The sequence below is a fragment of the Sander lucioperca genome, chromosome 5, assembly GCF_008315115.2.
Source record: "Sander lucioperca isolate FBNREF2018 chromosome 5, SLUC_FBN_1.2, whole genome shotgun sequence".
NCBI classification, from domain to species: Eukaryota; Metazoa; Chordata; class Actinopteri; order Perciformes; family Percidae; genus Sander; species Sander lucioperca.
The window spans coordinates 38,134,239-38,148,209 of record NC_050177.1 but is presented as its reverse complement, the minus strand read 5'-3'; the positions used below and the strand labels follow the sequence as shown (position 1 = coordinate 38,148,209).

The following is a 13,971-nucleotide window of genomic DNA, read 5'->3' as shown; positions in this document are numbered from 1 at the left end:
TTCTTGGTAAGACTACTCTAAACATCTGGTTTATATTTATGTCAGCATGTCATGGTGTTAATTATACTGACTTTCACATACAGTAGCTGGCTGTTTGAAAAAAAAATATTTGTCTTCTTATAAAGCTGCAAAACACCTGGATCATTGACAGTGAATGTGCAGATTGGAAAGATCGATGGAGACTACTTACAAGAATATTAGAAGACATGAAACATTAGAGGCACAAAGGTGGATTGTAGGTACAGCTCCAATAGTTAATGACTTTGTTTCATAATGAGTTAGAAAAGACAAGGAAACACAAAATAATAACCCAGTTAATGACGACAATGCAATGGTGCCAATGTAAGTTTTCTCATGTGATTTTTCTTTTAAACCTGCTTGTTTTAAACACACAGGCTGCTTTGGAGACCAAGTTTGACGACCTGTTTGGCACCTCGGCTGCTATAGACCCCTTCAACTTCAACAGTCAGAACGGCATGCGGAAGGACGACAAGTAGGGCTTAAAACGTCACACTAGATTTGTGTGTCTGCATGATTATAGCCGTCGGTGTAATTTAAAATTTGACAAGAAGCTAAATTATTCTCGTTACATTTGCATAAATGCATAAATATTGCAGCACAGTTATGGATCTTTGGGGTGGTTGTGTGAAATTCTACATTTAATTAGATGCATACAAAAATCCAGACCCAAATCAAGCCAAATTTCATTTGTATCTGTTACAAGTCTTCCTGCGAAAATAAAGTTTATTGATTTCCTGTTTATACTGTATTTTGGACTGTTGTTTTGTCTGTACCCATCAGAGACCGTCTCATTGAACAGCTGACGAGGGAGATCCAGGCCCTGAAAGACGAGCTGGACTCTTTCAGACTGGAGGTAAAGAGGAGAGGAAACACTCATTATTCATTTCACAGATAGCTTACAAATGTCTCACACACAAATAAATCTATCTACAAAGGATCCCAGTGTTCATTTCTTTTAATCCCACTCTCTCTTTCTCTGTCCGTCACCAGAGTGGTCGCTTGTGTCAAGCCCTGAGGGGGCGTGTCAATGAGCTGGAGGCGGAGCTTGCAGAGCAAAGCCACCTGAGGCTGCAGGCGGCAGGAGAGAGCGAGTTCCTGAAGGCGGAGCTGGACGACCTGCGGAGGGTCCGAGAGGACACGGAGAAGGAGCAGCGGAGCCTGACGGAGATAGAGAGTAAGTCTGGACATCTGTCCCTTTAACAGGAAGCTTCTTGGTCACATCATTATTAATCAAAATAGTTTAAAGCTGTGCTGCCCTCATTTTTTGTTTTGTTTAGTCTGACAAATTCCACCCTTTTGGCAATGGCTTTAAGTGAAGCTACAACAAAGCAGTTTACAAATCTGATAAAGGAGTGTGTTTCACAATACATGCTGTGTCCTACTTATACAGAACACACTGGTACACTTAACATACAGTCAAGACTATTTTATGTTCATTTATTTGCTTCTTCTGTTTGTATCCATGACTCAACTTGACTGCAGATATGTATGCCTTTTAAAAGGAAGGAAAAAACAATAGGTTGTAACATGATGAAAAACTGATAATAATTTATTAAACTAGGTCTTTGTTGTATCGATGATTTACCTACAGTGTTCCTCACCTGCAGTCAATTATTGTGTCTGCTAATAACTGTGTATGACTGTGTCTCTCTCTCTGTTGTTTCTAACCAGAAAAAGCTCAGGCCAATGAGCAGCGCTACACCAAACTGAAGGAGAAGTACTCAGAGCTGGTTCAGAGTCATGCAGACCTGCTGAGGAAGGTATGAAGACGAGTCTGACTTCTTCATGTTAAATCAAATCCGTCTCTGTGTCCTTGTCACCTCCTAAAAAAAACAACTTCCAAGTTAAATTAAATTCTGTCCCCCTGCTGTCCTTGTTATAATTTCCCCCAAGCTAAAGAGCTGGCCCTTTTTGTGTGTGTGTGTGTGTGTGTGTGTGTGTGTGTGTGTGTGTGTGTGTGTTTGTGTGTGTAGAATGCAGAGGTGACCCGGCAGATGACGGTGGCTCGTGCGGCACAGGATGAAGTGGACGCAGTGAGGAGAGAGATGCAAGAGAAGGTGAAGGCCGCTCAGGAGATTGCAGACAGACAGGTGACTACAAATGCATTTTAACATCCCTGCCACACAGCAAGTTAGCCACGTCCATTCATCTCAGTGTTTTGCAGTCAAATGATTGGCTGTGGGTCCAACAGTGCTGAACCTCACTGCTTTAGGGTGCATGAGGAACATAATAAGGGAAAAGATTTTTGGGGCCCTCAGGGTCAATCATTTGGCCACAAAAAGACCCAAACAAAAGAAACTGCTTTGAGAAATTATATTTTTGGTTGTTGTTTTTTGGACCTGTAAAAAAACTCCCACAAAAGAATTTTTTTTCTCTTATTGGTGGAGCTGATGTGAGCTGTCTAAAGTGAGATTTTGACTTCTCTTGCTCAGGAGAGGGAGCAGCTGGAGCAGCTTCAGGAGCTCCAGAGAGAGCTGGTGTCCAGCAGGACGGAGCTAGACTCCCTGAAGACCACCTTGGCCTCGTCACAACAGGTCACTCTCCTCTCAGCATTTTGGCACTCCTCGCACAAAAGGATTAGCTTGAAGCTGCTGTTACTGAAGTAATTTATAAAAGATAAAAGCGGCTGCTACAAGAAAGTGTGAAAAGATCAGTCATGTGACATTAATCAAACCTGGGGTTTCCTAATGGAGCACAGTCTGGACAAAATCAAAAAATGGGCTGCTGGCGGCATGCACTCTTATTCTAGTCATCAGTTATTTATTTATCTCACTTACGCCCAACTTTTGTAGCGTCAGTTACATCTTTGGTGCACGTACCACGTCATCCATATGGATCAGCTGTTCATGAAACCTGACCTTCTTAAACAAGAAAAATTAGGCCCAGGCTATAGTACAGTGGCACTCATACGTTTATGAACCCATGCTAAAGTTGAATAAAAAGAGGAATAAAAAAAAAAATCTTTTGGAAATTGATCTTAATGCCTTAATTAAAAAAAATGAGGAAAAATCCAACCTTTAAGGACACCAATTTTCTTTGTGAATGAATAATGTATCGTAAATAAATAAATGTTTTCCTTAAAATACAGGGGGCATAAGTAAGTACACCCCTATGTTAAATTCCCATAGAGGCAGGCAGATTTTTATTTTTTTAAGGCCAGTTATTTCATGGATCCAGGATACTATGCATCCTGATAAAGTTCCCTTGGTCTTTGGAATTAAATAGTCCCACATCATCACATACCCTTCACCATACCTAGAGATTGGCATGGTTTTATTTCAGTTAACCTAATAGCTGATTTGATTTGCACTGCGAGATGATTTTATTTATTTATATGTAGAACTTTTATCAGGATGCATAGTATCCTGGATCCATGAAATAACTGGCCTTTAAAAATAAAAATCTGTCTGCCTCTATGGGAATTTAACATAGGGGTGTATTTACTTATGCCCCCTGTATTTTAAGGAAGAGCATTTATTTAATTACGATACATTATTCATTCACAAAGAAAATTGGTGTCCTTAAAGGTTGGATTTTTCTATCCATCCATCCATCTTCGTCCGCTTATCCGGTATCGGGTCGCGGGGGTAGCAGCTCCAGCAAACTTCCCTTTCCCGAGCCACATTAACCAGCTCCGACTGGGGGATCCCGAGGCGTTCCCAGGCCAGGTTGGAGATATAATCCCTCCACCTAGTCCTGGGTCTTCCCCGAGGCCTCCTCCCAGCTGGACGTGCCTGGAACACCTCCCTAGGGAGGCGCCCAGGGGGCATCCTTACCAGATGCCCGAACCACCTCAACTGGCTCCTTTCGACGCGAAGGAGCAGCGGCTCTACTCCGAGCTCCTCACGGATGACTGAGCTTCTCACCCTATCTCTAAGGGAGACACCAGCCACCCTCCTGAGGAAACCCATTTGTACCCTGGATCTCGTTCTTTCGGTCATGACCCAACCTTCATGACCATAGGTGAGGGTAGGAACGAAAACTGACCGGTAGATCGAGAGCTTTGCCTTTTGGCTCAGCTCTCTTTTCGTCACAACGGTGCGATAAATTGAATGTAATACCGCACCCGCTGCGCCGATTCTCCGACCAATCTCCCGCTCCATTGTCCTCTCACTCGCGAACAAGACCCCAAGGCACTTGAACTCCTTCACTTGGGGTAAGGACTCATTCCCTACCTGGAGAAGGCACTCCATCGGTTTCCTGCTGAGAACCATGGCCTCCGATTTAGAGGTGCTGATCCTCATCCCAGCCGCTTCACACTCGGCTGCGAACCGATCCAGTGAGTGTTGGAGGTCATAGGCCGATGATGCCATCAGGACCACATCATCTGCAAAAAGCAGCGATGAGATCCCCAGCTCACCAAACTGCAACCCCTCTCCACCCCGACTACGCCTCGATATCCTGTCCATAAATACTACAAACAGGATTGGTGACAAAGCGCAGCCCTGGCAGAGGCCAACCCTCACCTGAAACGAGTCTGACTTACTGCCGAGAACCCGGACACAGCTCTCGCTTTGGTCGTACAGAGATTGGATGGCCCTGAGAAGGGACCCCCTCACCCCATACTCCCGCAGCACCTCCCACAGTATCTCCCGGGGGACCCGGTCATACGCCTTCTCCAGATCTACAAAGCACATGTAGACCGGTTGGGCATACTCCCAGGCTCCCTCCAGGATCCTTGCAAGAGTAAAGATCTGGTCCGTTGTTCCACGACCAGGACGGAATCCGCATTGTTCCTCTTCAACCTGAGGTTCGACTATCGACCAAACCCTCCTTTCCAGCACCTTGGAGTAGACTTTACCGGGGAGGCTAAGAAGTGTGATACCCCTGTAATTGGCACACACCCTCTGGTCCCCCTTTTTGAAAAGGGGAACCACCACCCCGGTCTGCCACTCCTTAGGCACCGTCCCCGACTTCCACGCAATGTTGAAGAGGCGTGTCAACCAAGACAACCCCTCCACACCCAGAGCTTTAAGCATTTCTGGATGGATCTCATCAATCCCTGGGGCTTTGCGACTGTGGAGTTGTTTAACTACCTCAGCAACTTCCACCAGGGAAATTGACGACATTGTCGCCAATGTCGTCAATTTCCCTGGATTTTTCCTCATTTTTTTAATTAAGGCATTAAGATCAATTTCCAAAAGATTAATTTTTTATTCCTCTTTTTAGTCAACTTTAGCATGGGTTCATAAACCTTTTAGTGCCACTGTATATACCATTCTGTATCCTGGACCAGGCTGTTCACATTGTGAAAACTAAATCCTTAACTGACTGACTGTCCTTCCCCCAGCAGAATCCCTTTCGTAAATGCAGCCGCTTGGTTCCTGCTTCAGTATATCCGTGTGAGTTTGTGTCTTTGAGCAGCTAGCTCAAATTGATCTGCAGGGATATTTCGAAGGGAACTATAAGGGGAGTGACAGTTCAATGAGCTATGAATTCATGTTATACACCCTCACAACCTCACTGATTGCTCATGACTCCCTCCACCCACAATTTCAGATGTTTTTCTGCACATGCAGCGTCCCTCTCATCCGTCTCTGCCTCCCACTCCTGACATCCTATTTTTGTAGTCACTACTTATCAATTCCGTCAGTCTTTTATCCTCCTCCTCCATCTCTTTAATCTCCACAGTCCTTTTCACACATAGCCCACATTTTATCGCTCTTGTCACATGCTTTCAGCTCTCACGAGCTCCTGCCGCACAGTTTACATCCATATTCTTAATTCTGTTTCTCCTTTATCTCTCAACATTTTTCCCTCTCAGTTGGACCTGCTGGGACTTAGGCTGTAGGTCTCACACATGTTTTTCTTACCTGTAGATCATATTCTTGCGCTCACCTAATTTTTTAAGTAGTTAATATTCCAGAAATGTCATTTCAGAAACTTCTAGTACACAGGATCTGATGTAACCCTTTACCCCGTTGCCATAGTTCATGTTTGTTGCATTGCAGCCAAGTTGCACAACCACAGCCTCCTAGTGTTCGTTTGATTGTAAACTTGACCTCAACCCAAACATCTCTGGAGACTGTACGCCTCTCCGCAAACTTAAATGGAGGCAATATTGTTATAATCAGTGGCTGAAGATGAAGTGTTTTTTTATTTTTATTGTGAGGTCAGAGTACTGGCATCACGCCCTACCACATCCTGATATGTCATGACAGATATGTATTATCCTAACCACGTGTAACCACGTCTTCCTGTGGATTCATTGTGCCTCGAAATCATCTTCTTTTTTTATCCCCCCCCCCCTGCTTTTTTTTCGTCCACGCAGTCAAGTGAGGTGATCGGCACCCAGCTGGTCGCCCTTGAGTCTGAGAAGGCGGAGCTGGTGCAATCCTTGTCGAAGGTGGAGGCAGAGCTGGCTGCCCGCGGGGAGGAGCTAGAACGAGTACAGAGCTCGCTGGCGACTGAAAGGGAGAGCGGGGTGAAGACGGCAGAAGCCCTGCAAAATCAGCTCAATGAGAAGGTGACACATTGTTATTTTCTCAATTATCTTTCTTAATTAACTTTCTTAATTAGCTGTAATAAATTGAGCCAATGTTTTGGTGGCAATTGAGAGAACCAGCATGTCCAATAAACATCTTAATCTTCACATTTTACGCTCTCTGGCCTTTCTAATAAAGGCTGGTGTGATAAGTTCAACCGTGTGTGTGGATTTGCATCCACAGGAGAGCAGGGAGCAGTCGTTGGAGAGCCAGCTGGTCACAGCTCGCTGGTCCAGTCTGCAGGGAGCTGTGGAGGAGGCGGAGAAGATCATTCAGGATTCGCTGGCTCAGATAGACGACCCGGTGCACATCAGCTGCACCAGCTCTGCAGGTCAGAGCTGCTGTAATTCAGTGTTGGGATGCAGATCAGCACTGTGTGTAGTAATGTTTGTGTGCATACTCACATTTTTATGTCTTGGCTGCCATGTCTCTCTTTTTGTTATCCCTGCAGACTACCTAGCATCCAGATGTCAGGCCTCTTTAGACTGTATAGACCGACTGCATTCTGCCAGACAGGCCTTCCTGGCTGACAACACAGGTGAGCAGTTAGAAAGGGATACATTATATGTAAAGATATGCAATTAAGATAGTTAGTTAGTTAGTTAGTTAATTAGTTAGTCTTCATTGTCCAATGGGAAAATTTGTTTTCAAAGTCTGTACAGGGCTATTTAGGGATGATATGGCAGAAGGCACAAAACTCTTATTGTAGCGGGGTCGTGAGTGATTGTCTGTGCTTTGCGTTTGGTGGCTTTGCTGTTGAGGTCTGATAGGTTGGGGGTGGGAAGGCCAATTTCTTTTTTTTTATGCAATCTGGGTGACACGAGTGAGTTTGTTTCTGTTGGTGGTAGTTAACATGTTGAAAAAGCAGGTGGAACAGTAGAGGAGAAAGATATGTAATAAGCTAGTAAATAATTAGATATTTTAACTGATGTTGTGGTGCCTTTGATTTATTATTTTGCTACTCAACATTTTAATGAATACTGTTGTTACCGTCCACAGACCTTAAAATGATCATTTTTAAAGGCCCTGGGCATCCAAACAGGTTTTTTTCAGTTATTTGCTGATTGTCTCAAGTTGAAGCTGGGGGAAGCTCTGCAGGGAATTGTGTGATATCCCCACTTTCTGCACTAATATATAAATAATAATGAGACGCTACATAAGAAGTGATGGAGGTATGTGTCAATCAGACACAGTCTGTACAGAGAGACCTGAGAAAAGGTCTAATCAGGCAACATAAGAAAACACCTGTGAGGATGTACAACAGGTGCGTGGGGGGCTTTAAAACATGAATCATAAAAACAGAGTGGGAACCTCCGAGAAAACGTAACGTTAGAGCCAAAGTCGACACCAGGTGATGTCTGTGTTATCAGAATTGGAAAAACAATGGCCATTTCAAGAGTAATTTCTAACTGAATAATACGTTTGACCACATGAATCTCTGTATTTTAAGGTAATACAGTATACTGTATTCAGCCCGCTATAGCTGTTTGCTAGCTACTAGCTTATATGCTATTAGCTTGCTAATGTCCCTTCTAAATGCTAAAGCAGCTGTTGTAAAGTTTCTTTTAGCTGTAAAGCCTTTTCTGAATATAGCTAAGTATATAGCTACGTTGTGTTTAAGAAGGCTACTTTCTTTGTTCAAGTTTTTAAAAAGCATTCCAACCATATTCATATAAAAATACTAGTCCAAAACCTTTTTAAAAGTTAAAATTAAAATACATTAAGAGTGAAAACATGAAACAAGATAAAATAAAATATATAGTCTATGTGTTTTCAAAACAGCAATAAAATAGTGATGTAAGTGACCAATGTCTTATATATGTGTGTGTTTATGTTGATGTGTTTTTGTGTGAGTGCTAAGAAGCCATTAAGTACTAAAGATTTTAATTTATTTTGTAGGTGTATCTGAGCTGGTACGAGTGGTGACCCAGTGTGGCCACCTGGTGGGAGACACCATCGTTCAGGGTAGTGCCACCTCCCACATGGTGCCTGTAGAGCAAGCTGATGGTAAGTGTGTGTGTGCGTGCGTGTGTGAGTGCCTGTGTGGGTGTGCGCGTGTGTGTGAGAGAGATAGAATAGAATAAATTGTAGTCTCCACTTTTCTCAGGCCCAGACATGTACATGTTCTGACATGTCTGTAAGTAGTTCATATTGTACCTTCTCATGTGTTACATATGTACAGTAAAGTTAAAACTATTGTCTCTATAATTACCTTAATGTTAGTATGTAATCTTCTGGTAATACCTTGTATCAGTCCATATATCTGAACGTCCTGTAATTAGAAATAACTCATGTCTTTCAGCCAAAACATGCATGGGTAAAAACAAAGTTGCTGACTTCATTCAGGATTAATGTTTGCAGGATGTTGCTCTCTTGGGAGATGTTAGCAGCCTGGGCAGGTCTAAACATGCCTAAATATAATGGAGCTCTGACCAGCAGTCTTAATACTGCAAAAAAGAAACGACATAGAATTAAAACTGGGTCGAACTGAAGCGCCATCTGTAGCTGTAACTCAGACAATCAATGGACCCTGTGTTTATCCATTGCAGAAACATTTGAATGCAGCATTTGAAAGCCTGCGTACAGTTTGATGCAAATCTGCTGGTTGTCCTGCATCTGAAAAAACAGGACGACAGCTGCTGTAGAGGTAGTTTTGGTTTCTCTACCTCCCATTGGAGTGGCTGTTTCAGCTGTTAGTTGACACTTTGCCTGAGGGGATGTCAGTATAATTAACACTGCAGCTGCAGCCCCTAGTGGCACTGATACACATCAGAGTGTACAGAAGAAATACTATGGTATTTTGATAGAAAATGGAGTGTAAATGACTTTACAGCATGGCATATATATATATATATATATATATATATATATATATATATCAGGAAATCAGACTTATTGGTCATTTTCTTTCTATATATGTTTATTTATTTTAATTATATGCGTCCTCCCTGTCCTTGTCTCTGTCGCTATCAGCCCTCTCAGAGAGTGTGAAGGCGTGTGGGGCCGAAACTCTGGCTCTGCTGGGCCAGATGAAGCAGCAGGACAGCCTGACTGCAGCAGACAACAGCAAGCTGAAGGCGGCTCTGGAGGCCATTCTGGCCACTGCAGAGGTCCATACATACAAATCCTCCCTAGAGTTGCTGTATGATCTAGATTGTGATAAAAGGTTAAATATGCTCATGTATGTACTTTAATACTGACTTCAGTCTCTCTTGTTCTGTCTTTGTTCAGAAACTGCGTCCTCGGGGTTTGGAGCTACAGCAGGGGGAGCTGGGAGATCTAGTGGAGCAGGAAATGGCTGCCACCTCTGCTGCTGTGGAATCGGCAGCTACCAGGATAGAGGTGTGTGTGTGTGTGTGTGTGTGTGTGTGTGTGTGTGTGTGTGTGTGTGTGTGTGTGTGTGTGTGTGTGTGTGTGTGTGTGTGTGTGTGTGTGTGTGTGTGTGTGTGTGTGTGTGTGTGTGTGTGTGTGTGTGTGTGTGTGTGTTAAGCTGTGGTCATCTGGTGGAAGATGTGTATTTAAATGCACATGCTGTGTAAGTGTGCGGCTCTTTGCAAGCTAGGTGAAAACATTGCCCCCTGTTTTCACTTTCAAGAAGTATGAACTTCAAAGTGTCTTTTTTTGTCTCCAATGTGCCTTTGTGGATCCCAACAGGAAATGCTCAACAAGTCCCGAGCAGTTGATACAGGAATCAAGATGGAAGTCAATGAGAGGTAAAGCAAAGATTTGGCCTGGAATCCCTTTCTCCAAGGTGAAAAGGTTTATATACAGGATCAAACAAAAACGGTTTAAACCTCAAATTAACTGAATATAAATGAGATTCAGGAGAGTGCAAGACGATTTGATCTAGATCTACTAAAACGATCAACCTCATTATGTTACAGGAATATCACAGTTTCCTGAAATAGAACTACAGTTGACCCACAAACAAACGTTTATACTTTCTATGGCTTTATCTTGGTGTCTCCTCTCTATACTGTAGCAGTAAGTTGTATTAAGATTAAAGTAGAAACCATAAACTTGAACTATCGGTGACTAGAACGACGACAACAACAATAACAACCATCTCTGCGGTGAAAGACAAAATGCCTAAAAAAGAAATATGAAGATTGAAGAACCGATTCATCTGTTATAGATACATCACTGAACTGGAAAAAGGCATAGAGATGATTACCAACAAGGCAGCGCAACAGTCACATGATATTTCAGTGAAGTTGCAGACGGTCACACACTGAGGGCTGACGTGCAAAGAATTTCATCAGTTCAGCCACAAAGCCGATGCAAACTGTGAAGCCTGAAGCCAGTGTGACATGTAATGTTTGCCTGCTGTTTTTCCATACAGCCAAACCTTAAATGAGTTTCTTCAGTGTGCATTCTGTAGTTTTTATACCGGTAATGTCATTCCTATTTCGCTGGAGCAGCTCCACAAGCTATTATCATATCATAGATGTCTTACACCAGATATGGTGCAACTAACAGCCCAAGGAAGTTAAGAAATCTCTTGATTACATTATTGTGCAGAATCAGTGGTGGTTCTGCTGCATCAGGCACATGACTCTTCACTTAACCATCCAAGGCTACAGGACTATCAGTTTTTCTAGGGTTTAGATTTTGCTGCTTTTGTCTCATACTGATGTTAATGTGCATGCCATCTAGTAGTTGGGTTTGTTTCTTTTCATGTTTACTTATCCAGTTTGTGTAATAAGTCTCTTTTATGTGCAAATGAAGCCAATTAAGTTGTTTTCTCAATAACTGCTGCACCAGTGCTGCTGTGAGAGATAATTATGAAAAGAAACGTACAACTACTGCATCTACAACTACTACATTGAGAATTCACATCAGTGGTGCATTGGCCATGCAATAACTAGACTGTGGGGAAACTAACTGATATTTCCAAATAGTGAGGAAGCTGATTTCTGTCTGTTTTGAGCTCCATCTTTCAAAATGTGTCTAGTTGGATGAAAATGAGAGATAGCAGCAGCTGTAGAGTTTCAGTGCGTCACTGTTTGTGTCCTCTGCTCTGTCGCCCCCTGCAGGATTTTGGCCTCCTGCACAGAGCTGATGCGGGCGATCAAGCAGCTCGTTCTGTCTTCCAAGAATCTGCAAAGGGACATCGTGGAGAGTGGCAGGGTGAGTTGACAGTGAGAAATTATAAACAGATTTCTCATGAGATATTCAGCATCGTTTCTCTAACTCCAACATCTAACTTCTCCAAACTGACTGATTCAAATTTGCAACTTTACAGTCTTTTAATTGTGATGGATACATTTCATATTCACAAATGCTAATTTTCACTGAGGTCTGTTGTATGTGAATTTAGTTTATGGTTCAACAAAAAAAAAAAAAAAAAAAAAAAACCTGGATATGCAACTATGAAAAAATACCTTGATACCTAGAATAATATTAGGCTCTGCTGACATTATAATGCAGACACACCCTCAACAAAAACCGGCCGTATATATGTTGCAAGGTTTCGTATTTGATGTTGCACAGATCTTCATGATATTCTGTCCAGGCTATAGCTGGAACGATTAGTCGATGGTTCCAGCTTCTCCAATGTGATAATTAGCTGCCTTTCCTGCTTTGTATTAAATTAGAGTATACTGAATATCTTTTGGTTTTGAACTGTTGGTCAGACAATATGTCGCCTTGGACTCTGAGATATTGTAATGGCCATTTTTTATTATTTAATAGACCAAATGATCCATTGATTAATCAAGAAAATAATTGCTAGGTTATTGAATAATTTAAAACAAATCATAAGTGGCAGTCACTGCGCTCATGTCTGTGAGTTTAAAGTGCTCATATTATGCTCATTTTCAGGTTCATAATTGTATTTTGAGGTTGTACCAGAATAGGTTTACATGGTTTAATTTTCAAAAACACCATATTTCTGTTGTACTGCACATTGCTGCAGCTCCGCTTTTCACCCTGTGTGTTTTTAGCTACAGAGTGAGACATCACACTTCTGTACCATCTCTGTTGGGAGTCGCACATGCACAGTAGCTAGGTACGGATCACATCAGCTAGCTAGCTGTTTCTCTAACTTCAGTCAGTACAAGGCAGGATTAGCCGGGAGACTTCTTCTAAACGAGGGCACACTTCCAATTTTGCATGGAATACCTGCAGAATAGGGACATGTAAGTAATTATTTTGTAGATTATGGTGAACTCGTGTGTGTTTTGCCATTGAGAATGAAGGCTGACGATTAGCCCCCTCGTTTCGGCTAGTGACGTAGAAAGCCCTGCAGGTTTTGAACAGCTCACCCGGAGACTGAAGGCAGGTTACATTCAGAAACCCGTATCTCACTCAAAACAGCATGGATGTTTTTTTTTGTTTAAGTTTGTATGCGTGTGGAAACACCAGAGACACAAAATAACACCCCAAATACCAGAAAAAGTGATCTTTTCATAATATGGGCACTTTAAGAAGTGTGTCATGAAACATATTTCATATTTTCTCGTTTGTCCACTAGGGGGCAGCCTCCATGAAGGAATTTTATGCCAAGAACTCCCGCTGGACTGAGGGCCTGATCTCTGCCTCCAAAGCAGTGGGATGGGGCGCCACGGTCATGGTGTAAGTATCAGTCCTCCCTCCTGAGTGTTTTCTACTTACTACAGAGTATGAAAGTGCTTTACAAGTGCTGTGAGTCTTAAATGTCCGAAAGAATGATAGAGGAGACCCTTATGAGGGCATAAATAAAGAAAAAACAAAACAGTAAATCAGGTTTCAAGCATGGAAGGTCATTCATAAATCAGGTGCTTGTCACTGTGTTGTGAACAAAGTGGTCTAAACATCAACATGGTGTCGTTCCAGAGACGCTGCTGATCTGGTGGTGCAGGGCAAAGGGAAGTTTGAGGAGTTGATGGTGTGTTCACATGAAATAGCTGCCAGCACAGCCCAGCTAGTGGCTGCCTCTAAGGTAATCAAAGAATACATAGTTCTCTCTGGGTCTAAATGGTGTAAGTTGTTTGGTGTTTGCTGAGCTAATAGAGTTAAAGGGATACATGTTGTAGATCTCATGTCTCTTGTCTTGTTGCTGCCCTCCCTCTCCAGGTAAAAGCAGACAAAGACAGCGGCAACCTGCACCGCCTACAGCAGGCGTCCCGAGGCGTCACGCAGGCCACCGCAGCTGTCGTGGCCTCCACCAAGTCTGGAAAGTCCCAGATTGAAGAAACAGGTGAGAGAATCACGTTGACTGGAAAGTTGAAATTGTTTGTTTCACAGTTTTAATGATTTTTCTTTTGTTTTTGTTTTTTTGTTTAAGCTTTATTTGATCACAAAATGTCCAGCTGCTATCTTTTTTAGTTCTTAGTTTAAGGGAGTTCAAAGCTACACGTTGTAAATAAAACTCAATAGGTAATTTGTTGTTTGTATCCAGATACAATGGACTTCTCCAGCATGACTCTCACCCAGATCAAACGACAAGAGATGGATGCACAGGTAAGCAGCAAAGATATCTATC

The 13,971-nt window shown here is 42.6% G+C and overlaps 1 protein-coding gene across 3 annotated transcripts in view; it reads left to right on the top strand.

Annotated features, from left to right (window-relative positions):
• hip1 (huntingtin interacting protein 1) overlaps window positions 1-13,971 on the top strand; it is a 49,799-nt gene that overhangs the window by 31,910 nt on the left and 3,918 nt on the right. For 2 of the 3 annotated variants that reach the window (XM_031293274.2, XM_031293276.2), the window contains exons 12-30: window positions 396-493; window positions 802-874; window positions 1,012-1,195; window positions 1,693-1,781; window positions 1,995-2,111; window positions 2,454-2,555; window positions 5,258-5,260; window positions 6,293-6,487; window positions 6,690-6,837; window positions 6,958-7,044; window positions 8,406-8,513; window positions 9,480-9,616; window positions 9,738-9,848; window positions 10,161-10,219; window positions 11,543-11,636; window positions 12,982-13,082; window positions 13,323-13,428; window positions 13,563-13,686; window positions 13,888-13,949. In XM_031293274.2, the coding sequence (XP_031149134.1) occupies window positions 396-493; window positions 802-874; window positions 1,012-1,195; window positions 1,693-1,781; window positions 1,995-2,111; window positions 2,454-2,555; window positions 5,258-5,260; window positions 6,293-6,487; window positions 6,690-6,837; window positions 6,958-7,044; window positions 8,406-8,513; window positions 9,480-9,616; window positions 9,738-9,848; window positions 10,161-10,219; window positions 11,543-11,636; window positions 12,982-13,082; window positions 13,323-13,428; window positions 13,563-13,686; window positions 13,888-13,949 (1,998 nt within the window). The remainder of the gene's footprint in view (window positions 1-395; window positions 494-801; window positions 875-1,011; window positions 1,196-1,692; window positions 1,782-1,994; window positions 2,112-2,453; window positions 2,556-5,257; window positions 5,261-6,292; window positions 6,488-6,689; window positions 6,838-6,957; window positions 7,045-8,405; window positions 8,514-9,479; window positions 9,617-9,737; window positions 9,849-10,160; window positions 10,220-11,542; window positions 11,637-12,981; window positions 13,083-13,322; window positions 13,429-13,562; window positions 13,687-13,887; window positions 13,950-13,971) is intronic. The other variant, XM_031293275.2, reaches the window with a different exon arrangement.